The 24,172-nt window shown below is 41.8% G+C and overlaps 1 protein-coding gene across 2 annotated transcripts in view; it reads left to right on the forward strand.

The window, feature by feature from the left end:
- Positions 1-11,335, forward strand: part of nradd (neurotrophin receptor associated death domain) — a 32,484-nt gene extending 21,149 nt beyond the window's left edge. The window contains exons 3-7 of one of the 2 annotated variants that reach the window (XM_043687976.2): positions 1,466-1,598; positions 3,139-3,474; positions 6,086-6,278; positions 7,001-7,143; positions 7,940-11,335. In XM_043687976.2, the coding sequence (XP_043543911.1) occupies positions 1,466-1,598; positions 3,139-3,474; positions 6,086-6,278; positions 7,001-7,143; positions 7,940-8,247 (1,113 nt within the window). In that variant the 3' untranslated portion in view covers positions 8,248-11,335. The remainder of the gene's footprint in view (positions 1-1,465; positions 1,599-3,138; positions 3,475-6,085; positions 6,279-7,000; positions 7,144-7,939) is intronic. The other variant, XM_043687977.2, reaches the window with a different exon arrangement.
- Positions 11,336-24,172: the final 12,837 nt, after the last annotated feature.

The following is a 24,172-nucleotide window of genomic DNA, read 5'->3' on the forward strand; positions in this document are numbered from 1 at the left end:
GTCTCCAACTACCATCTATCATGGTGCGCCTTACTGAAGTTTCACTATCATTGTCTTTTCTCTCTAACTTTTGCATAATTCATAAAAGTTTGATCAAACCAGATTTTCTCTTGTGAAATACATGCTATTCTTTGTGTTATCCTTGGCTAAATATTTTCTATTCCATTATTTTTCCTACTATTGATGTTAAGCTGGCAGGTTTATAATTTTTTTGTATATGTTTTTAATTATGAAAATTGTTAGTCAAGTACACCTGGATTATGCATTTTTAAAAAAAAACTATTGAGTAATATGTCTCTGCCATCTCTTCTAGATTATTTTAATACAAATACATCCATCCAGTCCAAAGGATTTATCATCTCTTTTGAGTTTTAGTTTATTCAATACATTGCTTTTACGTTAAAATGCACACTTGACATTATACACCACCTAAACTAGTGTCTTTATAACCTGTTCTGTTTATTCTGGTGAATACCAAAGTGAAATGATTATTTAATTTTTCTTGAGTTATGTGACCCTATTTGTTTATTTCTTCATTGCCATTTTTCTACACGGATGTCCTACTTTTCTTTGTGATGTGCTTGTAAAATGTCATTTTTAATACATTTTGATATAATTTTAGTTCCTTTTAGCCCTCCTAATTTCTTTTTTGTATTTTCTTTTAATCCTCCACTCCTCTGTTTGCTTATGAACCTGAAGTATGCCTCTGTTCCTTACCTGTAATTGTTTCCCTCTTTATATTTGCTTCAGAAGTTTCACTAGTCTTCAATTTGTTCCCTGTTTTTAGTGGAAGATATTCTTTCTGCATTCTGAGCGCTGGTGTAAATGTTTCTAATTGTCCCACATTGTTTTCCTGTACAGCAAAGAGACAATAGAAGGAGCTTTAATAAGAGGTCCACAAATCAAACTTTCATGACTATCAATGAATGAGAACACAGTTCTTCTCTTGTCACTTCTTATTCCTCTGTCCATTTTCAAATTTGTGCTGCATCAGTATCCCACTTACCCAACCCTGTTCCTGGTGGAACTCTAGTGCAGTAGTAGGTAGGTGGATATAGATCGGACCCCAACTGCCACTCCCCCTTTTCATTTGTGTCTCACTGTGGCATCTTGCCACTGTGGCCATTCTTTGTGTGAGCAAGATGTTTAGCCACAGGGAATGTTTAGTTCTCTACTCAATGTTCATGTAACTTGCCCATTAGATACCTCCTACTAGATCATTGGAATTTGTGCTGGTTCTTCATTGCCTGAATCTAGGATTCAATTGAACATGGCCACCGTGATATCCTAAAGAATAGGTATTAGCCCCCTGCCTAGCATACTCACTGAGACTGTCAAATGAAGAAAGGCTCCTTTTTGAGTGTAGATCAGTAATTATGATGTACATTGGACATGCTAAGGAGGAAGAAGCTGTCCTTGCCCTTGCTGGTCTATCTTGTTTAACCTTCTTTCCTTGATCCTCTAGGTGCTGGCGGATGACTCCTGCCCTAGTGGACAATTTACATTGCAGGGTGACTGCTGTGACTTCTGCCCTGTAGGTCATGGTATCATTAAAGAGTGTAACATCACTAATACTCAATGTCAGCCTTGTGAGGATGGTAAGTGTCTGCAGTCAGTCTGTAACCTCTTGAGATAATGTTGTCTATTTTTACCTCTCTGCTTCACCATTTTTCCCTTTTCATTAGCTGTGTGTATTGTTCCTTGCACTCGTCTTGTTTCGAAATTACTATGTATGCTTTAATTCTCAATCACAGAATTGTTCTACCTAGATAAAGGCCAGCTTTCCAAAAGAGCATTTCACTTAGTGCCATTCTTGTCTTCTCCCCACCTGAACATTGCACCTTTTCAATTAGCATTTAATTGTCTTTTGATTACTCTTCTGAATAGCCACCACCATGCTCTCAGACAGTACGTTCTGGACCCTAATCACCTACTATGTTTTTTTTAAACCTTCCTTTAGCAATTACTTCAAATCCGTGCCCATTGTTTTCAATCCTTTGTGAGTGGGAGCATTTTTCCCCTGTTTACTCTGTCCAGAAGCCTGATAATCTGATCTCCTTGCAGCTCTCTTCTCCAAGGGAAATAGTTACAAATTTTCAATAATTTCTTGTCAGAAGCACAATTCCTAATGGAACTAGTCTTAGAAATTACTTCTTAACTTTCTCCTATCCTTCCTGAGATGCAGTGACCAGAACTGGACGCACTACTACAGCTGAGGCCAAACCAGTTTCTTAACAAGTTGAACCTAATCTTCTTGCTTTTGAACGCTATGCCTCTATTAATAAAGCCAGGATACAGTGTGATTTTTTTTGTTTTCTTCAACTGCTCTTTCAATCTGTCTGCTGTCCTTAATGATTTTATGGGGAGGTGATGGTACAATGATAAAGTCACTGGAGTGTAGTCCAACGGCCTACGCTAATGCTTTTGGACAGGGTTCTAATCCTTCTACAGCATTTAGTGGAACTTAAATTCTGTTAATGAATCTAGTTTCAGCAATAAGTTCATCAAGAAACCAATGAGCACTTGTTGTGTTTTCTGGAAAAAAATCCTTCTGGTTCATTGATCTTTAGGGAAATCAATCTGCCACTCAGGTAGAATTTGGCCGTCATATGGCTCCAGGCCCACAGCAATGTGATTGACTCTTCGGCATGGGCGATCGATGCTGGCCTAGCCAGTGAAGCTGTCACCCCATGAATGAGTAAAGAGTAAAACCTGTGTTGACGTTTTGAGATTGTGTTGCTCTGTTGGAGGTGCGCCTGTTTGGATGAGGCCCCCCCTACCCAGGACCAGCCAATAAAGTGGCATTATTCCAAAGAAGAGCAGATGAGACTTCCCAAGCTCCTGAACATATGTTACTTTTCTATTAATGTCAGATTATCCCATCATTGTGTATTGATGATAGTTTAAGATTTTGCTGTGCACATTTTTGGTGTCAGATTTCCCGACATTACAGTAATGAGTACACACAAAGGTATTTCACTGGCTGCGAAGTACTTCAGTGGCTTTGGGGCATTGTGAAAACTACAAATGCTTTTCTATTTACTAACTGCATGGGTTGGTAGGAGAGGGGTTCAGAGTTAAAGCTAGGAATGCTCCTGGATTACACTAATTCCATTTCCTTGCTTTGTTGAATTGCAGGTGTGACTTTCTCACCCAGTGCCAGCTTCTCTCACTGCCAGCCGTGCTCAAGCTGCCCCGATAAGATGGAGGTTGTGTCCCTGTGTACTGCCACGTTTGACATCCAGTGTCAGTGCATGGAAGGATACTACTTGCAGCCTGGTAGCAGGAGCTGTTCCCAGGGCTTTCAGATGCTGGAGAAATGCCGCAGGGACAAAAATGTCAAGTGTGAGCTGTGCCCTGAAGGCTCCTCTGAGAAAGCAAGCAACTCCCAACCGTGTGCGCCATGTCGGGTTTGCGACAAAGATGAGTTTGTGCTGCAAGAGTGCCAAAGGACCTCTGACACAGTCTGCCTGAGTAAGGCCTGCTGTTTGAATTCTGATTGACACCTTGTCTGTTTCAATCCATAACCCCTTCTGGGCTGTACTCCCTCTGGGAAGCACTACACTATGATCTTACTAAAAATGAGAATTTCTATATCCAGCCAACACCTCTACATCCACTCAGTTGTAGAGAGGCAAGGGAAAATTGAGGAAACTTGTAGCCAAGAATCTATATCTTATAGAATCAGACAGTACAGAAGAGGCCCTTTGGCCCATTGTGCCTTCACCAACAAAATTAATTTGCAGTCGTCCTACTTTTCAGTATTTGGCCCATAGCCTTGAATGTTCCAACTACTCTCCATCCAAGTACTATTTATAAGTTGCAATTTCCTGCCATAGCGACCCTCCCAGTCAGTGCATTTCAGATTCTGCTGTTGTTTGGGTGAAAAGAATTTTTCCTCGAATCCCTATAAAATCTTAGAAATCCCTTCTAAAACTCCTGCCCTTCACTTTACAATTATGCTCTCTAACCCTAATCCTATTAATACTTTAAGGGGAACAGTTGCTTTCTGGCCACCGTGTCAATGCCCATGTAATCTTAATCACCTCAATCAGGTCCCCCCTCAGCCTTCTCTGCTCTAAAGAAAACAACCCGAGCTTATCCAGCCTGTCTTCATAGCTAAACCGCTCCATCCCAGACAACATCCTGGTGAATCTCCTCTGCACTCCCTCAAGCGCAATCACATCTTTTATCCTGCAGTGACCAGAACTACACACAGCACTCCAGCTATGGCCTAACCAAAGTGTTTGTTTTTACAGCTCCAACATAATCTCCCAACTCTTGTAATCTAAGCCATGACTGATAAAATCAAGAGTCCTGTATGTCTTAACTACTCTATTAATCTGCTCTGTTGCTTTCAGGGGTATGGACAATCATCCCAAGATCCCTCTGTTCCTCTGAGCTTCCTACTGTCCTGCCATTTATTGAGGAGTATGCCCTTGTCTTGTTACTTCTTCCAAAGTGCATCACCTCACACTTAACAGGGTTAAATTCCATCTGACAAGTATCGGCCTGTTTCGCCAATCCTTTTATATTCTCCTGTAGCCTAAGAGCTTCCTCACCCAGCCAATCTTCTTGTCATCTGTAAAACGTATTTATCAATTCATCCACATTTTCTTCTGTATCATTTGTGTATCACAAACAATAAAGCACCCAGCACTGATCCATGTGGTATGTCCCCAGACACTGGTCTTTGATCAAGCAAACAGCTTCCTATCATGACCTGCTGTCTCCTACCACTAAGCCAATTTGGATCCAATTTTCCAAGTTACCCTGGATCCCATGTGCTTCTGCCTACTTTGTCAGTCTTTCAACAGGAACCTTGTTAAAGGTTTTGCTGAAATCCATACAAACTGCATCACCTGCACTAGCCTCATCTACACATCTGCCACTTCCTTGGAAAAAAATCAATTACATTTATTAGGCATGGCCTCCCTCTGAGAAAGCCATGCAGACTATCCCTGACCAAAATATATCTCTCCAAGTGGAGACTAATTCTCTCCTTCAGGATTTTCTTCACTAATTTCCCTGTTCCTGTTAGGAGGCTCCCTGGTCTGATCTGTAATTTCCTGGTTTATCCCTACCACTCTTCTTGAAAGGTGAAACCACATTAGCTGTCCTTCAGTCCTCTGGCACCTTCTCTGTGCCCAGAGGGGAATTAAAAATTTGGGTCAGAGCCCTTATAATTTCCTCTCACAGCAGGCTGGGATAAAACTGAAAAGATTTGTTTCCACTTTTCAAGCCCACGGAAACCTCCAATGCCTCTTCACTCGCTATGATAATTTGTTCAGACCATCTTTCCCCCTATTTATATATTGCCTTTGGATTCTCCCTAATTTTACCCATCAATGTTTTTCATGAAACTCTTTGCTCTCCTAATTGCTTTAGGTTTCCCTTGCACTTACTGTACTCCACCAGGACTCCCATTGTTTTATTCCCTTTGCACTTGTCTAGGAGCCTCTCTCTTTCCTTTCTTGTCCAGTACTGAATAGTCCTGGAAATCCATGCTCTCTCTGGGCTTGTCGTTCCTGCATTTTACCCTAAAGGGAGTGTGTTGGGCCTGTGCTCTTGCCAGTTCCAATTTGCACACAGAGACGACTACGTCACACCTAGCTATTCCCAGTACACTTTGGCCACATCCTGCCTTACTTTAATTAGATTGCCCCCCCACCCCCCCAAAAACATCCAAAACCACTTTTATTTGTAGACCGTCTTTTCCCTTTTCTGTAACAAACTTGAAAATGTGCAATGCTGTGGTTGCCGTCACCAGCCCGAACACCTGTCTGGCTTCATTCCCCAGAATTAGTTCCAGAACTGAGCCATTCCTAATAAGACCATCGACATGTCAGTATAAAACACTCTCCTGAATACATTTAGACTGTCATCATATGTATATGGTTTTCTGATCATAGCCTATAATCACAGTATTTCTTCCATCCAAAATGCTGCTTATATTTTTTTCAGTTCCAGCACCGATTGTTTTGATTTTCAGCTCTCCATTTCTTAAACTTAGAATTGCCTGCAGTGACTTTATTACAGAGTGGATCTAAAATGTAGTTTTCATTCCCTCCTCCTGCCCATTTAGGCAAAAACTCATCGCTGCTGAGGCCACAGGTGGAGCCAGTGAGAGACGATGCCAAGTTTGTAAATCCTGTGGAACCTGCATCTGGCACGGTCAACTTCACGGCTCATGATACGGGAAAGAACATCATTCCCGTTTACTTTTCCATCCTTGCAGCAGTCATCATGGGACTTGTGATCTACGTCACTGTGAAATGGTGAATTTTATAGCTGATTAACTTGAGATTACGATTTGATTTCAGGAAAGGGCAAATTGCTCTTCATATTTTGTTTTTGTTTTGTGTGTCCCTCCACCTCTGTAAAGGAAGGGACGTCACCACTGAGTATAAGATTGAGCTTCCAAAGGCCTGGGGTTTGATTCCTGGTCTATCCTAAATTACTTGGTTGGCAGGGAAGAAGAGGAAAGTGATGAATTGGTGGAGGAGGGGAATGGAAGTGAAGGTGACGGAAGAAGTGATGTCTAATTAACTAATGTAGTTTGATGACTTTGTGCGTCTGCTGTTTGGTGGATGAGCCTGATTACAGGCCTTGTCCCACTGCCCGTATTATTCTCATGTGCTGCCCCCCTTCATGAGCCAAATCCATCTCCTCTTTCCAAGATTCTCACTTGTTGATTTATCTCTCAGTTTTGACATTGCTTCAGCCTCCACACTTGCTCCTTCAATTGAACTATTTTTCCTCTTCTCTTTCTTTCAATTCTTCTGCGCTCTCACTCTTCCTCATCATTTATCACTCACCTCCTTTGTTCCATTCCTCTCTCTTCCTCACTTTCTCACTCTTGCTTGCAATAACCCCTTTCTCTTATTTTTGCTTGCAATTTCCCCACTCTTAGCCTCTGTCTGCATTAATATCAGTTTCCTGACTCTTACACTTCTGTCTCTCTCTCTCTCTCCCCCTCTCTCTTGTTCTCTGCCTACAGCTGGAACACGTGTGAGCAGAAGAAGCAGCTTGCGAAAGCTCGAGCTGGTGAGCTTGACACGGGACCTGAAGGTGAGAAGCTGCACGGTGACAGCGGAGTGTTTGTCGACACCCACAGCCTCCATGAGCCACAGCTCAGTAAAGGTACAACAGCTCTGGCAGTGACTGACATTGACTGTGCTGTGAAAATCCCTCAGTGCATGAGCTGCTTATTGAAGTCTGTGTGTGCCTCATAGCCAATCTCGACTGTTCCCATATTTAATAAGAAAGATAGGGAGTTAGATCGAACGTTTTAATCCTGGAGTAGTTTGAGCCATTGGTGGGAGCCAAGAGAAGGGCACTTTCCCAGTTTCCATGACTGAAGATTTCAGGTTGAGATGTATGGAAAAAGGGTCAAAATAGTGGAGTGGCCTTGTTTCATAAACTCGCCCTCTCTCTGATTGGGTTCTGCTTTCAAGGAAGATGTCCCCCTTTTTACTTATGACCACGCAAGATGCCACAAGTTAGCTGCAACCTCCTGGATACCTGCTGATCTTTTCCCTATAAATACCTAAATCCCTTGATTTAGATTCTTGCCTGTAATCAAGTCTGGGACAAAAAACCTAAAATGGCTGACAAAACTCAGCAGGTCTGGCAGCATCCTTGGAGAGAAGACAGAGTTAATGTTAAGTCCGGTGATGACTCCTCAGAAGTCACTGGACTCTAAATGTTTACTGTGTTTTCTCTCTATAGATGCTGCCAGTTTTGCTGAGTTTTTCCCGAAATTTGTTCTTGTTTCAGATCTCCAGCGTCTGCAGTTACTTGTTTTATTCAATTGTAGGGATCCTGTTTTTGTCTCATCAATGCGATGTCAGATGTTGACACTGAATTGTGGTTCCTGCATCAACAACTAGCTGCCTAACCAGGTTTGCTTTTCTTTTTCTCCCCCTTCTCCCGTCAGTTGTTTGTGCTGACCCGTCTGTGTACAGCAAGCTCCCACTACAGAAACGGCAAGAGGTTGAACAGCTGCTGGAGAGTCAGGATGACAGCCGAGCTGACTGGCGCAGCCTGGCATGTCATCTGGGCTATGATGAGGAACGGGTGGCCACCATTGGCCGTGGAGAGGACCCAGCTCACACATTGCTGTCTGATTGGTCGATGAGGGACAATGGCAACTTGGATGTACTCTGCAAAGCATTGAGGAGGGTGGAGAGGGAGGACATCGTGGAGTGTCTAAAATCTGAGTCAGCGGTAACCTCTCTAGTGTGACACAAAGAGCAGCACCCACCCTCAGCCGTCACGTGTTGAAGATTTTTGTCTCAGCAGAAAGGGGGTCACACCAGACTCAAAATGTGCTGAGTCTCTTCAACTTTTTCAAAGAGAAAACCTCTTGACTTTAGCTAGGACAAAATGGTGAGACAATCAGTTTGGCTGTGTGGGAATTGGAACGGAATTTGTGAAACTGTGGATGAAGTCTTGCCATTGGCCCGCATCTTAGAATGTTTTGAGATGTGAGTTTTTATTTGTTTCATTTTACAGTATCCTATGCATGATCTGCATGGGCAGAGCAGTCTGCTCCATTTTACTGGTTTCTTTTTGCTCAATTCCTCGTCTTTCTGTAAGGTGCTGACAGTCTTCTCTAGTTGGGGTAAGCCAGGGTCTTGGTAATGTTATTGTACTCTGAGCTCTTGCCAAATATCTAGAGGCATGAGATCAAATGCCACCATTTCAGCTTCGGAGTTTAAATTCAATGAATTGATCAGTAATGAAAGTGGTGACTGTGAAACCAGCAGATTACTGTAGGATCCTGTCTGGTTCATTAATGCATGATGGGAAAGGAATCTTGACATCTTTGTGCCCCTCTGTCAATGTGTTTTCAGACCTACACCCATCTGCATGATTCCTGATCCTGTGCAGTGGTTAGTGAGCCACTCTTCTATTCAAAAAGGTAATTCACCACCACCTTCTGAAGGTTAATTGGGAATGGGCATTAAATGCTAACAAAGCTCTGCTCCTGTGATTAACAAGTTTTAAAATTAAATAAATCCCTTTTTATTGTCTTCTCTCCACTACCTCACTTCAGTGACCTCTTTGTCCACCTCTTTGTCAGTGAACTCTTCAGCTTGAAACGGCATCAGACTTGAGTCAATTTTCTCAGATGAACAAAGACTGTTGTGGACATTTCCCACTGAAGGATGGGTGGGTGCTACTGGACAGTAAGCAAAAGCTACCTCCTTTTTCCACAACAAGAGGGAGGAATTCGTCGTTCTTGGCACCAAAGTGGATTCAGATAGTTAATGTCATTTTCTAGACCTCTGGGTTGGATATCCAGTTAATCTACAGTCCAGGTCACACTCCATGTGTATTTGAGGTGTTTTAGCTGATTTTTTTATTGACTCCTAAACCAGGCATGTGTATTTTGGGTGCTTTACACTCAAAATAACTGCTTATTGCTGTCATTCCCTGCAAAACAGTTACAGATTTTAAAAAATGCCTGACTAAACAGTAAGCCTGGCTGCAAAAGTAGCTGAACTTTTGTGTTACATATGAGCTTCTCAGTTTTTGGATATGCAACTCCACTTAAAATGACCATGACCTTGCTGGATGTGACAATGTGACACCAATCAGGAGTCACGGGTCAATGCTGCATTAAAGCTGGAAAGTTGCTAAGTTTGTGATCAACACTACCTATATTCTAAAGGGGAGGGGGAGAAAATCAGCAATGTTCAGTCCCTTGCTGTCCTCCATTGGAGTATCTATAAGTTCAATGGTTTTGTAGTGGTCCACGGGCTTTCTCCAGGCCTTCTGTAACCTGGTTCAAGACGTAAGTCACTGAGAGATATTGGCATGACTGAGGGCAGGCAACAGGCCAGAAATCCTATCCCCACCATTGCCATGACGTATCACAACCAGACTGGTTTTGGCTTTGACTTGCATAGCATCCATTATCATAGATCTGAGCCATCACAATTTTGTCATTTAACAAGCAGTGTTCGCAATGCTGTTGCATTGTACAAATACGTAATCAGATTTTCATCACTGCAGAGCAGAAATTGAGGAGGAAGAAGTGGCTGACCATGAATCCCAGGACTGAGGCTGAAACACTCCAGCTTGGAATCAACTGCTTTTCATGCAACAACACCCTGTTTTATAATTTTGACTTGTTTTGCAATAGTGCATGAAAGCAAGTGGGCTAGTAGGTGATCTGCAAAGTAATTTGCCCCATCCATACATGGTCTGAAGTCACATGTTTGGGAACTATACATTAATAGAATCTTGACTGTGATCCTTGAATTGTAATATTTTGCAAAGATTCAGATAGTCTCCCACACAATATATGGTTATTTGGGTGGATAGGGGATTGGTGGCTTTGGAGAACTATGTTCCAAGGCCAAAAGAAATCAACCAAAAACTGACTTATGAGGCACTAATTTTGAAAATGTAACTTACTGGGGGCATGGGCATGTTTTACCTTGGGAATGGCAGACTTTTGTAAAGTGTTAGTCTCTGCAAAACCCAATTTGAAAACTGCCTGCAGTCAGTGCACTTTTCCTTAGTATTGCATGACATGATTTTGCAAGTCTCAATCCAGGTTCTAGTGTGAAAACAGCATAACTGACCACAGACCAGAACTAATACAACGATGGGGCAACCTACTTAAGGTGGAATGAGAAACACAACAAATACTTTCCAATTTCCAAAGACAATTGAGCAGAAGGCAGCAAGCAGTAGAACTTGCGATCCTTGGTTGACATTCACCTGGCGGAGATTTTGGGAGCATTGTTTGAGAGTGGTGCCTGTGCTATTGTTAGATTTGAGAATGGAGTGTAATGGATGCTTTTTCCCTGCGTTTGATGCTTTTCCTGTGACCAAAATAAAAGCTTTACAGTGGTCGGCATTGAGTTTTGTGCCCTCAAGTGGACAAATCAGTCACTTTTTTTAAAAAGGAATGTTAAGGCACAGAAAATTACAATGACTGCAATGTTAACTAAATTATCAACCTATGTACAACATTACAAAGTATTACCAATGATTTATTGTCTTTAATGCCAATTTAAGGCAAATCATTATCTTTGTATGTATCAGTGTACTTTTTATTGATCAAGTGTAAATGATAAACATCTGGAATTTTGGAAACTGAGGAATTGTCAGCTTGCTTTGGCTGATGCTGTTTTCTGGAACTTTCTCCTGAGCAGGAAGAGATGAAGTCGGGGGTTTCTGCATTGGAGTTGTTGCAGACCATTTTAATCTTCATCTTCTTGTCATTACTCAATTGTGTTTGACAAAGAAATTTTATATTCTTTAAAATAATCTTGTTATTCCAAATAAACATTTTGAAATATTAAGTTTCACTTCCTCCAGTTTGCCTGTGGTTTAATTTTCTTGTATGTTAAGTAATCTGCTGATATCCTTTATTTTCATGGAATAGGAAGTCATAGAGTCTTAGATAAAGTCATAGAACCCGAAGTGTAAAGTTTCTTCTGCCCCTCGCCCCCGCCATTGGGTCTCCTCTCTCAGAGGGGATTCCACAGGCACCAGCTTCCACACAACTGTCCATTCTTTGTCATCATGATGTATTTGCTTGTGGAGTGCGTCATTGTCTGGTCTGTGCTGGTATAAATGTGGAAGATGTTGGGTGGGGGAGCAGTAGAATCACTCTGCATCTATAAATGGCTTACCCGAGTTTAGCATTGCTCCTGCTGAGTTTTCAGCTACTTTTACTGCTGTACTACTTGTCCCCATCCATCATTAACTGCACACAAAAGATGGCTTTAATTGAGATCAAAGCAATTTTGAAGGAGAATGTGATACTCTGTGTAAGCAGAGCTTCAATGAGCTCAGATTTGCAGAGGTCAAAAGTGAAAGGCTGTGACCTTCTGAATGGTATTGACAGTTGCTTTGTATGGAATGCATTTACTGCTAGGTTTGGAGAGCTAGCAGGGTGCTGGAGTGGCTGGAGCACTTGAACATTGCATTTTTCTTTTGGTCCTGTCTAATGTGCACTGAATACTCTCACTCAACTGGGCAGTTCATATGTGAACCTAGAGAGTGAACCTCTGACTGGGATCAAAGCGGAATAAATGATCTCTGATTTATAGAGAGGTTTAGATTAGATTACTTACAGTGTGGAAACAGGCCCTTCGGCCCAACAAGTCCACACCGCCCCGCCGAAGCGCAACCCACCTATACTCCTACATTTACCCCTTACCTAACACTACGGGCAATTTAGCATGGCCAATTCACCTGACCTGCACATCTTTGGACTGTGGGAGGAAACCGGAACACCCGGAGGAAACCCACGCAGACGCGGGGAGAACGTGCAAACTCCACACAGTCAGTCACCTGAGGCGGGAATTGAACCTGGGTCTCTGGCGCTGTGAGGCAGCAGTGCTAACCACTGTGCCACCGTGCCGCCCATAGGTTGGTTAGTGTCCTCTGGCATACCACACTTCAGGAAGCTTATGTTGGCCCAGGAGGAAGTTCTATATAGATTCACCAGAGCTGATAGAGATAAATCATTTCCTCTGCAGTAATCCAGAACAACTAGCAGAGGTTTCATTTTGGAGCCAGGTCATTTAGCAACACCATTCACAAAGTACATTTTCACAAGTTTTAGTCAACATCTGGAGCTCCTACACCACACCCTGTACCACTTCCTTGAGGGATGGACAATATTATGGCCTTTTCTAGTCATGATTATTTCCCATAAACAAACTTTTTAAGTGTCTGTATAACAGATTACATTTTCAAGATCGAGACTAATTTGATTCAATGCAATTATCAAGGGATACAGAGTAAAGGCAGGTATGAGAGTAAGGTACAGATATGCCATGATTTCATTGACTAGTACAACAGGCATGAAGGGCTAAATGGCCTATTCCTGTGTGTAAATGAGCATTACAGTCTGCATGCTTTACTCACTGACAACTTGGGAAACATTAATGCTAAGTAGCATTCAAATTTAATCTGTTTTTAATCGAAGTGGTCAGGATGGATGTCTGAACTGCGACTGGTCTGAGTCCTAGAACAAGTTCAACATTTCCCAGATAGATCGCTGGTGGGCACAACTGCTTTTACTTTAAGTGAAGGTACTCGTGTCTCAATGGTTCAACTAGAAGGTACATTGAATGCTGCCTCAACTGAACACCGTAAGTGCAATAAATAAATACGGGGTCCCGGGCTGAAGGAAAATCAGCTATGAAAGTGCATCTGCTGGAATATTAATGGGGTAAGAGAACCATGTGAGATTCTTCCCATTTGATCAGCTTACTGTTATATTGCAGGTTCACATGCAGAACAGCCAGAGGTTCTTCAGATGTGAGCAACGGCAAGGCTGTTTATTCTTCATTTTGAGTTGCTGAGCACCTATTGAAATGATCACATCATATATGACTGGAGTTTCTTTTAAGCCCAGGACCTGAGGGTACAGCCTAACAGAAAAGGGAAGACTTTTTAGAATGGAGATAGGGAGAAACTTCTTCAGCCAGAGGGTGGTGAATCTATGGAATTCACTGCCACAGAAGGCTGTGGAGGCCAGGTCATTGAGTATATTTAAGACTGAGGTAGACAGGTTCTGGGGTATCAAGGCTTAGGAGGAGGAAGCGGGAGTATGGGGTTGAGAAACTCACTAGCTGTGATTGAATGGTGGAGCAGACTCGATGGGCTGAATGGCCTAATTTCTGCTCCTAAATCTTATGGTCTTAGGCCCAGATTGGCTAACAAGGGCAGACTGTCTCCCCTGGAGGTTGAATATTAGGGATCCAGTTAGATTTTTTACACAAGTGTTTCATGTCTTTTTTTCACACCACTTAACATAATTCCGAAATGTCGATTTTGCTGCTCATCGGATGCTGCCTGAATTGCTGTGCTCTGAAAATAGAGCAGGACGAAGCTGGTAATACGTGCAGAAGAAAGTAAGTGTTCTCATGGTGGAGGAATATAAAGTTTTGAGAAGATTTGGAGGTTTTGGATGTAAGTTTGCTCGCTGAGCTGAAAGGTTCATTTCCAGACGTTTCGTTACCTTACTAGGTAACATCTTCAGTGGACCTCGTGCGAAGCAATGCTGAAAATTCCTGCTTTCTATTTATATGGTTGGGTTGGTGATGTCATTTTCTGTGGTGATATTATTTCCTGTGGTGAAGTCACTTCCTGTTTCTTTTCTGTGGGGGGGTGTAGATGGAGTCTAACTCAATGTGTTTGTTGATAGAGTTCCGGTTGGAATGCCATGTCTCTGTTCGGCTTGTCCTAGGATGTGTTGTCCCAGTCGAAGTGGTGTCCTTCCTCATTCGTATATGAGGATACTAGTGAGAGAGGGCCATGTCTTTTTGTGGCTAGTTGGTGTTCATGTATCCTGGTGACTAGTTTTCTGCCTGCTTGTCCAATGTAATTGTTACAGTCCTTGTATGGGATTTTGTAAATGTTAGTTTTGCTCATTGTCTGTATAGGGTCTTTCAAGTTCATTAGCTGCTGTTTTAGTGTGTTGGTGGGTTTGTGGGCTACCATGATACCAAGGGGTCTGAGTAGTTGGACAAACAGGCAGAAAACTAGCCACCAGGATACATGAACGTCAACTAGCCACAAAAAGACACGACCCTCTCTCACTAGTATCCACACATACGGATGAGGAAGGACACTACTTCAACTGGGACAACACATCCAACCTAGGACAAGCCAAACAAAGACACGCACGAGAATTCCTAGAAGTATGGCATTCCAACCGGAACTCTATCAACAAACACATCGAGTTAGACTCCATCAACCACCCCCTGAGAAAAGGAACTAGAAGTGATTTCACCATAGGAAATAACATCACCACAGGAAATGACATCACTAACCCAAAGAAACCCAAACTTATAAATAGAAAGCAGACATTTTCAGCATTGCTTTACACAAGGTCTACTGAAGGTGTTACCTATTAAGGTAATGAAACGTCTAGAAATGAACCTTTTAGCTCAGCAAGCAAACCTACATCCAAAAGGGAATATAAAGTTGGAACTTAGTTCTGAATCAAGTTAGATCCTTAGGTTTTGAACAGTCTTCTTCGCTAGAGACACTGGGCAGGTGGAGAAGAAATTGTTAGCATGGAATGTAGAATTTATAGTGACTGTTGAAGACAACAACCTTAGCATTTGCAATGATTGGTGGAGGGCAGGTTGGCTCTTGAACTCAACATCAGACAAGAATTCTGACAATACAGAGACAGTGGAAAGGTTCAAAGGTAATGGTGAGCAGAGTTTGCAGTCGATCAGAATACAAATGTGGAATTTGAACCTAGTTTTCAGATCATTTTGACAAGAGGGCAAAGATAGATAATTGTGAAATTCAGAGGTCACAATGTGGCAGTTGGTTGGTTTGTTGACTGTGTCAAAGGCTCCAGAATGTTCCAAAAAAATGATAAGGAATAGTGCACCTCAGTTAAAGTCATTAGTAAGTCATTTGTGACTACAATTAGGACCAATTCAGTGCTTTAACAGGATCAAAGCCTTATTGAAGGTCTTCAAACATTGGGAGTGACAGCAAAGATTTGGAGAGGAAATTAAACATGAGTGCAATGGGCAACAGGGATGAAAAGTGAATGATATCAGTGATTGGGAATGGGAATTGTTGCCCATATTGGCTAGTTGACACAGGGTCCTGAAGAAAAGTTTGATGATCATCTGTTTAGTGAGAATTGAAGTCAAGGGAGAAGGAAGTGGAACTCAGGGACAAGATGAAAGCTGGGATACAGGATCAGTGTTAGCATGAAACTGAGTTGATGCTGGAAAAGCACAGCAGGTCAGGCAGCATCCAAGGAGCAGGAGAATTATGTTTCGGGCAAAAGCCCTTCATTAGGAAGGCTGATGAAGGGCTTTTGCCCACAACGTTGATTCTCCTGCTCCTCGGATGCTGCCTGACCTGCTGAGCTTTTCCAGCACCACACTCTTGACTCTAATCCCCAGCATCTGTAGTCCTCCCTTTCTCCTACGTGAAACTGAGGTGATGCCTGGCTTAGAAGACCAGTTGAAGGGAAAATCAAGCATAAGTTCATTAAATAACTGATTCACATTTCATCATTGGTAGTATTTGAATTCACTATTTCAGGGTTTTAGTTCAACATGAAAACCATGAGGTCAGTATCGCATTGTACCTTAAGTGATGTTGCAAAACATTAGTGAGAAAGGGAGAACTGTAAAACAGATGATTGAGAGAAGCTCCATTACTGAAGGTGAGTCTGAGCTGACTTGCATCTGAATTCCTGATCATCTCATTCCCTGCAGACAACTGTGAGGTGTTCACTGGGTAACTGGATCTCATGGCTCCAGGTTTCTCGACATGTGAAGTTAATCAAAAACTTTCTCGCTTTCCTTCCCTCATATTTGCATCCAGATGCTGGGGATGTGATTTATATCGGTGCTTTGGCCTCTCGAATGAAAGTGCTTCTATTCTCGAGAGTGTGTTTTGACTTCAAAGAAAGGATCCAGCCCAGTGTTGTTCTGTTCTGTGTAACTGACAAGAATAGTTGTACCAGTGTATATTTTCAAAGTCACTGTCAGCCTGGGAGGTCGCTGCAGTTTAATTACCATAAAATGATACATTGTTTTGTTCTCATTTCAAGATACGTGTCAGGGCAAAGATCACCTGCTGTTATCAAATCCAGCTCAGGTATAACACAGGCTCCCTTTACACTGTCTCAAGGTAATTCTCAAGGTAGGTATGGTACGGCTCAGATACAGAGGAAATTTCCTTTTATACAGCCCCATTACATATTGTCAGATCAGGTACAGTGTAGATTCGAGGTAGGTAAACTGCTCAATAGCAACCCATTGAGGTTGAGTATTGCCTAGCTACAGTGTCAGAGCTCCAAGTTGTATGTCTATCTCTAACTAACTGACCCCTGAGCTGGATGACCTGGATTTTGAGTTTTGTTCATTTGGGCATTGAGGTAGTGGGATTAATTGTTCTTTATGATAGAATGAATAGAGAGTCGGACATCAGTTCTGGAGCACAAAGCAATTGTTGAGAGGTGAGGGTAGGGTGGCTGTTGCGGATCAGGGCAAGAATTGAAAAGGTTAGTTTTAGTCTCTTGATATTGAGCCATGCCCAGGGCTGGATATGATACAAGTGAAGAGTTTAGGGGAAAGGTGGGGCTGGGAGGTGATCGGGTTGAGCTGGGAAGTGTCAGAGTACATATGGGAACTGACTCCATTTCTGGGTTTGGTTTCACTGATGAGCAGTAAATGGGCAACTGAAGTGGAGAAACCAAGAAATTCCCAAGTTAACAGAGTTGGCAAGAGAAGGGAAGTCACTGCTGGAAATACTCTGGATACATTGTGACAGGTAAAGGTAGAACCAAGTGTGGCTGCCTCAGTGAGTTGGATGCTGGAGGTGAGATGCTGCCATGCAATGGCACAACCAACTTTATCGAGAGTGCAGGTAAGTTACAAAGTGTCTCCTGTGATGATCCCCAAGTCCATTATGGCCATGCCTTTATGCAACAGCTTCTGTGCCTCAATACAGTAAAGAGAACAGGAATCAGTGAAACGTCCCCTTGAATCACACCATTATAAGAATGATATTAAATCCTGTAAATGGTTTATAAATTCTCAAGTGTTAAGAACAATGCTTCATTATTCCTTTCAACCTAGGTGGCATCTTGCCCATTGATCAATGACCCTTAACTGAGGCCTCCTGATGAGATTAGAATAAAACAGAAACACATCACTGAGTCCTACAATGGAGCAAGTGAGGTCTGCAGATGCTGGAGATCAGAGCTGAAAATGTGTTGCTGGAAAAGCGCAGCAGGTCAGGCAGCATCAAGGAAATAGGAGAATCGACGTTTCGGGCATTCCTGAAGAAGGGCTTATGCCTGAAACGTCGATTCTCCTGTTCCCTGGATGCTGTCTGACCTGCTGTGCTTTTCCAGCAACACATTTTCAGCTCCTACAATGGAGCATCAATTAAGATTATCTGTTCAAGTCTCCAAAGAACACCAAAGGTTATTTGATGATGTTAATGTTCACTGAGTTGATTCAATATATAGTTGGGGGCCTACAGACCAGCAAGGACCATTACCTTGGAGTTCCCTACCTAAACCATTGTTAAGATTGCATCATCTCAGGGACTGCAGATATCATTATTTTGAGACTCTAAGCTATCTCTCAAAAGTTCCCTTTGTTTTATGAATGTTGTTTGATGGTGTTATCTTTTTAATGCTCAAATTACTCCTTATGTCCTGAAAACCTGAGACACAAAGTTGGAGACTTGGTCTGACTGAATTTCAATTGATAGTCTACAATGATTGAAAAAGAATTAATTTGCCACCAATGCTTTATTTGAAATTGTCTGCAATAGAATCATACTTGGAAATTGGGTAGTGTGACGATATGTGACTTTAAGAAGGATTTGTTCTGTCCTGTCTCTCTTAATATGGAGCAGCCGGTGTTGGACTGGGGTGTACAAAGTTAGAAATCACATAACACCAGGTTATAGTCCAACAGGTTTATCTGGAAGCACTACGATTCCAAACGCTGCTCCTTCATCAGGTGGTTGTGAAGTAGGATCATAAGACACAGAATTTAGAGCAAAAGATTAGTGTCATGCAACTGAAATGATAAATTGAACAAACCTAGATTGATGTTAAGTCTTTCATCTTTTAGAATGGGTTGCAGGTTTCGGTTCATTAATATGTAAATCTCAGAACTTCTTTTAAGTGTGATTTTTAATTGTTTCTCTTGAAAAGATATGTTGTAAACCTGGTGCTGAGTGTTCGCTCCAGAGTAAATAGCTTTGATTTTGTTTTATCAGACAAAAGAAGCCTGAGTGGGTGGAGTGCGGCTCACATACACCCAGGATTTTAGTTTTGGTTTGAATTGTTGAAGTTGGGGTTTTGGAGTTGAAGCTGCTAGATATAGCTCTGTCTCTGCTGCTACAAAAGCTTGAGTGCTCCCTCTGCTGCTAGATTTATTCTGTCTGTGTTCCTTCTCCTGGACTGAAGGAGATAGCAAGTGAGGAAAATCAATGTTTTACAGAATTTGCCTTTGCTAAGGGTATGTTTAAGGGATGCTGCTATATTGGCACAGTTGATAAGTAATAGTTAAAATATGTATTATTTTATATTTCAATAAAGTTACATTTTGACAATTCCTTTTTGTTTGTATTTTAACTATGGTGGAAGAATAAAGCATGTTTTGCTTAAAGTTTAATAGTTTGCCCAATCAAATCACATCAGAAATGCAGTGCGTTATGCTTGCCTTTAAATAAAATATGGATGAGGGTCTAGCAATATTAGATTAGATTACTTACAGTGTGGAAACAGGCCCTTCGGCCCAACAAGTCCACACCGACCCGCCGAAGCGCAACCCACCCATACCCCTACATTTACCCCTTTAACCTAACACTACGGACAATTTAGCATGGCCAATTCACCTGACCCGCACATCTTTGTGACTGTGGAAGGAAACTGGAGCTCCCGGAGGAAATCCACGCAGACACAGGGAGAACGTGCAAACTCCACACAGTCAGTCGCCTGAGTCGGGAATTGAACCCGGGTCTCTGGCGCTGTGAGGCAGCAGTGCTAACCACTGTGCCACCGTGCCGCCCACTATTTATGTTTTGAGGAGGTTTGATCTGGTCCATAACAGTAGTCATGTCTATATTTGTAAGGATATATTGGTGTCCCACTTTTGATTTTGATCGCAGTCATACCCAGTTTACTAACACAACTGAATGGCTCTTTCAAAAATAGAGGGTATTTAAGATGCTGGTTTGATTGTATTTTAAGGTTTTCCCACTACCTAACATAAATGGCATATTTTACTGAACTGCAGTACACCCTTTAGAAGTCATGGCCAAGCAAAGGATCTGTTTATCAAGGCTTGGGTTTTCATGTTCCTGCATAATTTAAAATGTTACTCCCACTATCTCATTCGAATATTTGGGTTATACCAGTATTTGACAAACAACGATCCATTCCTTACACGTGTGACGTAATCTCTACATTGTCATCAGGAATTTGTTTCCAACACAATAACACTCTGGAGTTCTTTTAAGCACAGCTTCAATACGTGTTGTTTGAGTTAACTTATTCAATCTGGATCTGTTTTTTGACCTCATTTAAATAACACCTACGAAATACTTCTTATGAATTATCCTCCTCCTTGAAGAAGCTTTTGGCAACTCTAACCTCTGATTGTGGTATGACTTTGACCTCTTGAGATGTGTTTGTTTAGTCATTGCTCTGGTCTCTGCACACAAGGGAGAGATACCTGGAACTTGTTCCTGTGAGTATTCCATCTGTTTTTAGCTCACTGGAACTTTCTGTAATTATATGCAAAGCTATACCTATCAGTCTGGGCAAATTATTACCTAGGAGTAAGTCAACTCTATCCACAGATAATTTCTGAGTAACTCCTACTTACCACTGCTCCAGACACCAAGTACATGCTAATTGCATTTTGCATGATAGGCATGTGCTCTCTGCCTATTCAAGTTATTAAAACTTTGGAAAAGCTAGGTCCTTCTCCGGAAAAAGATATTCAATAGGCACCTCTATCTTTCAAAAAAAAGTTTCTATTTCTCATCTACCTTAGTTAACTCTCCTGCAGTTACAGCAATGTTTACCTTTGTCTCATAGTTGTAATTAATGTTACAAGTTGTATGTACTGTGCAAGTTCCTTTATCAGAGACCCAACAAGTCCCATGAGCTTCCTGTCTGCTAAATGAAAGTGTCCTATTCTGGTGCAAAGAAAACACTTCAGCCTTTGATTCTCACTTCCACCCTCAGTACTGTCCTTTCCTGTTTGAGCAAGATTTCCCATGGAATTCTCAGATGTCCCTTCTTCACACAGCCACATGCCTTCCTTTCATTTTCCCATCTTCTATCTTCTTAGATTAATAGGGGTTGGAAAAAATGGTTTACTTTTATGGATCAGTTCATAATCATCAGAAATTGCAACCCTCTGGTCTTCAACTTGGATTCTAATTACCTACAGCCATGAGTTATTAGATACTTCTAACAGAAAAATTTCTCTGAGTGCTTCATACATGATCTTTACTCATAATGTATATAGCACTCTGTCAAAATAGCTTGCTTTACCATTTCAAATTTACTGGAGGTTTGCCCAGTCTACTTCCTCAAATTTCTAAATTTTTGACCATGTTCTTCATGTGCACCCAGATTAACCCTTTCTGCAGTGTCATAATCTATAGAACCCTCTTCTGAAAGTAATTCAGGAGAGGCAATGGCCTCGTGGTATTATTGTTAGATTATTAATCTAAATGTTCTGAGGTCTGGATTTGAATCTGCCACAATTTTTAAAAAATTTGGAATTAAGAATCTACTGATGGTCATAAAACCATTGACAATTGTTGGGAAAAACCCATCTGGGTCACTAATGTCCTTTAGGGAAGGAAATCTGCCATCCCCACCTGGTCTGGCCTACATGCGACCTGAGACACAGCAATGTGGTTGATTGAATTGGCCTCTGAAATTTCATAGCAAGCCATTCAGTTCAAGAGCAGCCAGGGACAGGCAATAAATGCTGGCCAGCCAGTGGCACACATGACCTATGAGTGAATAAAAAAATCGTACACTTAATGAGTGTTACCTGCTCTGCATAGGCAGTGTCCAGTTCCCCTTTGGCCAATTCATTTGTTTTGCTACTTCTTTAAGTGACATAAGTAATTAGTCTAAAGATTTTCCTTAAATTTTGTTATGGCTTCTACAAACTTTAAAATTTCCTAATTGGACTTTTATCATGACTAGGGTCTTTCTCATCAAAGCGATCTTCTGCATCTGAAATCTTCTTAATTTCCATCTTTCTAAGCATTTTATTATGTTTAGGGTGTAGGTTTGCTCGCTGAACTGTAGGTTTGATATCCAGACGTTTCATAACTGGCTAGGTAACAACATCAGTGGCGACCTCCAAGTGAAGCGAAACTGTTGTCTCCTGCTTTCTATTTATATATTTTTCTCCTGGTTGGGGTTCCTGGGGCTTGTGGTGATGTCATTTCCTGTTCATTTTTTGAGGGGTTGATAGATGGCATCTATGTCTATGTGTTTGTTTATGGCGTTGTGGTTGGAGTGCCAGGCCTCTAGGAATTCTCTGGCATGTCATTGCTTAGCCTGTCCCAGGATAGATGTGTTGTCCCAGTCAAAATGGTGGTTTTTTTCATCCGTGTGTAGGGCTACGAGGGAGAGAGGGTTGTGTCTTTTTGTGGCGAGCTGGTGTTCGTGTATCCTGGTGGCTAACTTTCTTCCTGTTTGTCCTACGTAGTGTTTGTGGCAGTTCTTGCATGGAATTTTGTAGATGACGTTGGTTTTGTCCATGGGTTGTACTAGGTTTTTTAAGTTTGTTAGTTTTTGTTTGAGAGTGTTGGTGGGTTTGTGTGCTACTAGGATTCCGAGGGGCCTTAGTAGTCTGGCTGTCATTTCTGAAACTTCTTTGATGTATGGTAAGTCGGTTAGGGTTTCTGGCACAGATATTGACAGTGTTTGGTCTGCTTATCGTGGCTTGTTCTTGAGGAATCTGCGCACTATATTTTTTGAGTATCCGTTCTTCTTGAATTCGTTGTATAGGTGGTTCTCCTCTGTTTTCTGAAGTTCGTCTGTGCTGCAGAGTGTGGTGGCTCGTTGGAATAGTGTTCTGATACAGCTTTGTTTGTGTATGTTGGAATGGTTGCTGGTGTAGTTAAGTATTTGGTCAGTGTTTGTCGGTTTTCTGTATACGCAGGTTTGTAGTTCTCCGTTGTCCTTTCTTTCAACTGTGATGTCCAGGAATGCGAGTTTGTTGTCGGTTTCTTCCTCCTTGGTGAACTTTATGCCTGTGAGGGTGTTGTTGATGATGTTAAATGTCTCTTCTATCTTGTTTCGTTTTGTGATGACAAAGGTGTCATCTACGTAGCGGACCCAGATTTTTGATTTGATGGTTGGTAGGGGTGTTTGTTCTAGTCTTTGCATTACTGCTTCTGCTATGAATCCTGATAGCGGAGATCCACCATTTCGACTGGGACAACACATCTATCCTGGGACAGGCTAAGTAAAGATATGCCAGAGAATTCCTTGAGGCCTGGCACTCCAACCACAACACCATAAACAAACACATAGATCTAGATGCCATCTATCAACCCCTCAGAAAACGAACAGGAAATGACATCACCACAAACCCCAGGAACCCTATCGAGGAGAAAAATATATATAAATAGAAAGCAGGAGACAACAGCTTCGCTTCACTTGGAGGTCGCCACTGATGATGTTACCTAGCCAGGTAATGAAACGTCTGGATATCAAACCTGCAGCTCAGCGAGCAAACCTACACCCTAAGCCTCAACCTGAGCTACAAACCTTCACAAACCTTGCAAAAATTTTATTATGTCTTTGCTCATTTACCCTCTGTAAACTATTTTCTTTGCTGAATATCTAATTATAGTCTCCAATCTCTCTTTCTCTAACGCATTCCTCATGTTCAATTCTTAAAGTTTCATTTCTCTTCTGATATTAAGCTGCTTTAGCTGCAATTGAATTTCCACTAACTCAAATGAGTCACCATTGGGTGTATTAAAAAGCCCACTTCTATTTTTTTTTAACTGTGGGCTTAAAAATGGGAAAAGATCATAGAATGATAGAATTATATAGTACAGAGGAGGCCCTTTGGCCCTATGAACCCACACTCCCAAAACCACACTAGACCCATTTTCCAGCAGTTGGCATATGCCTTGAATACAATCATACTGCAAATGCCCATCCCAGTATGTTTCAAAGGTTGTGAGGTTTCCTGTCTCAACCAACCTACCAGGCTGTGCATTCTGGAACTCAACAACCTTCAGGGTGTAAACATTTAGCGCAAATCCCCTGAAATCTCCTGTTTTCACTTTTATGGTATACCCCCCGCTTTAATATTGACTCTTCAGCTAAGGGGAACAGCTGCTTTCTATCCAACTTGTCTGCTTGGAAACTGTGAAAGAAGATTTAAAAACGAGTTATTGGAACTTGTTGTGAATTGTGTCTACAAGACCACCTGATTAAAGCGGGGCCGGGGATGCTAGAACTATTGGCTTTGTGTGTATCCGTTTAGGGCAGTTTTGCCTAGAAACAGTCTTTTGATTGGTTTTTCAATTAGGACCAGTTGCGTGTTTCTGGTGTGCTCAGCAGAATAACAGGTGAATGGTTCCGTGTTTTTTGACAATAAAGGCGGAACAACAAGTTTGCTTACAATAA

The sequence above is a fragment of the Chiloscyllium plagiosum genome, unplaced genomic scaffold (genome assembly GCF_037043375.1).
Source record: "Chiloscyllium plagiosum isolate Xiang-an unplaced genomic scaffold, Cpla_swu_hap1 HiC_scaffold_4, whole genome shotgun sequence".
Taxonomy (NCBI): domain Eukaryota; kingdom Metazoa; phylum Chordata; class Chondrichthyes; order Orectolobiformes; family Hemiscylliidae; genus Chiloscyllium; species Chiloscyllium plagiosum.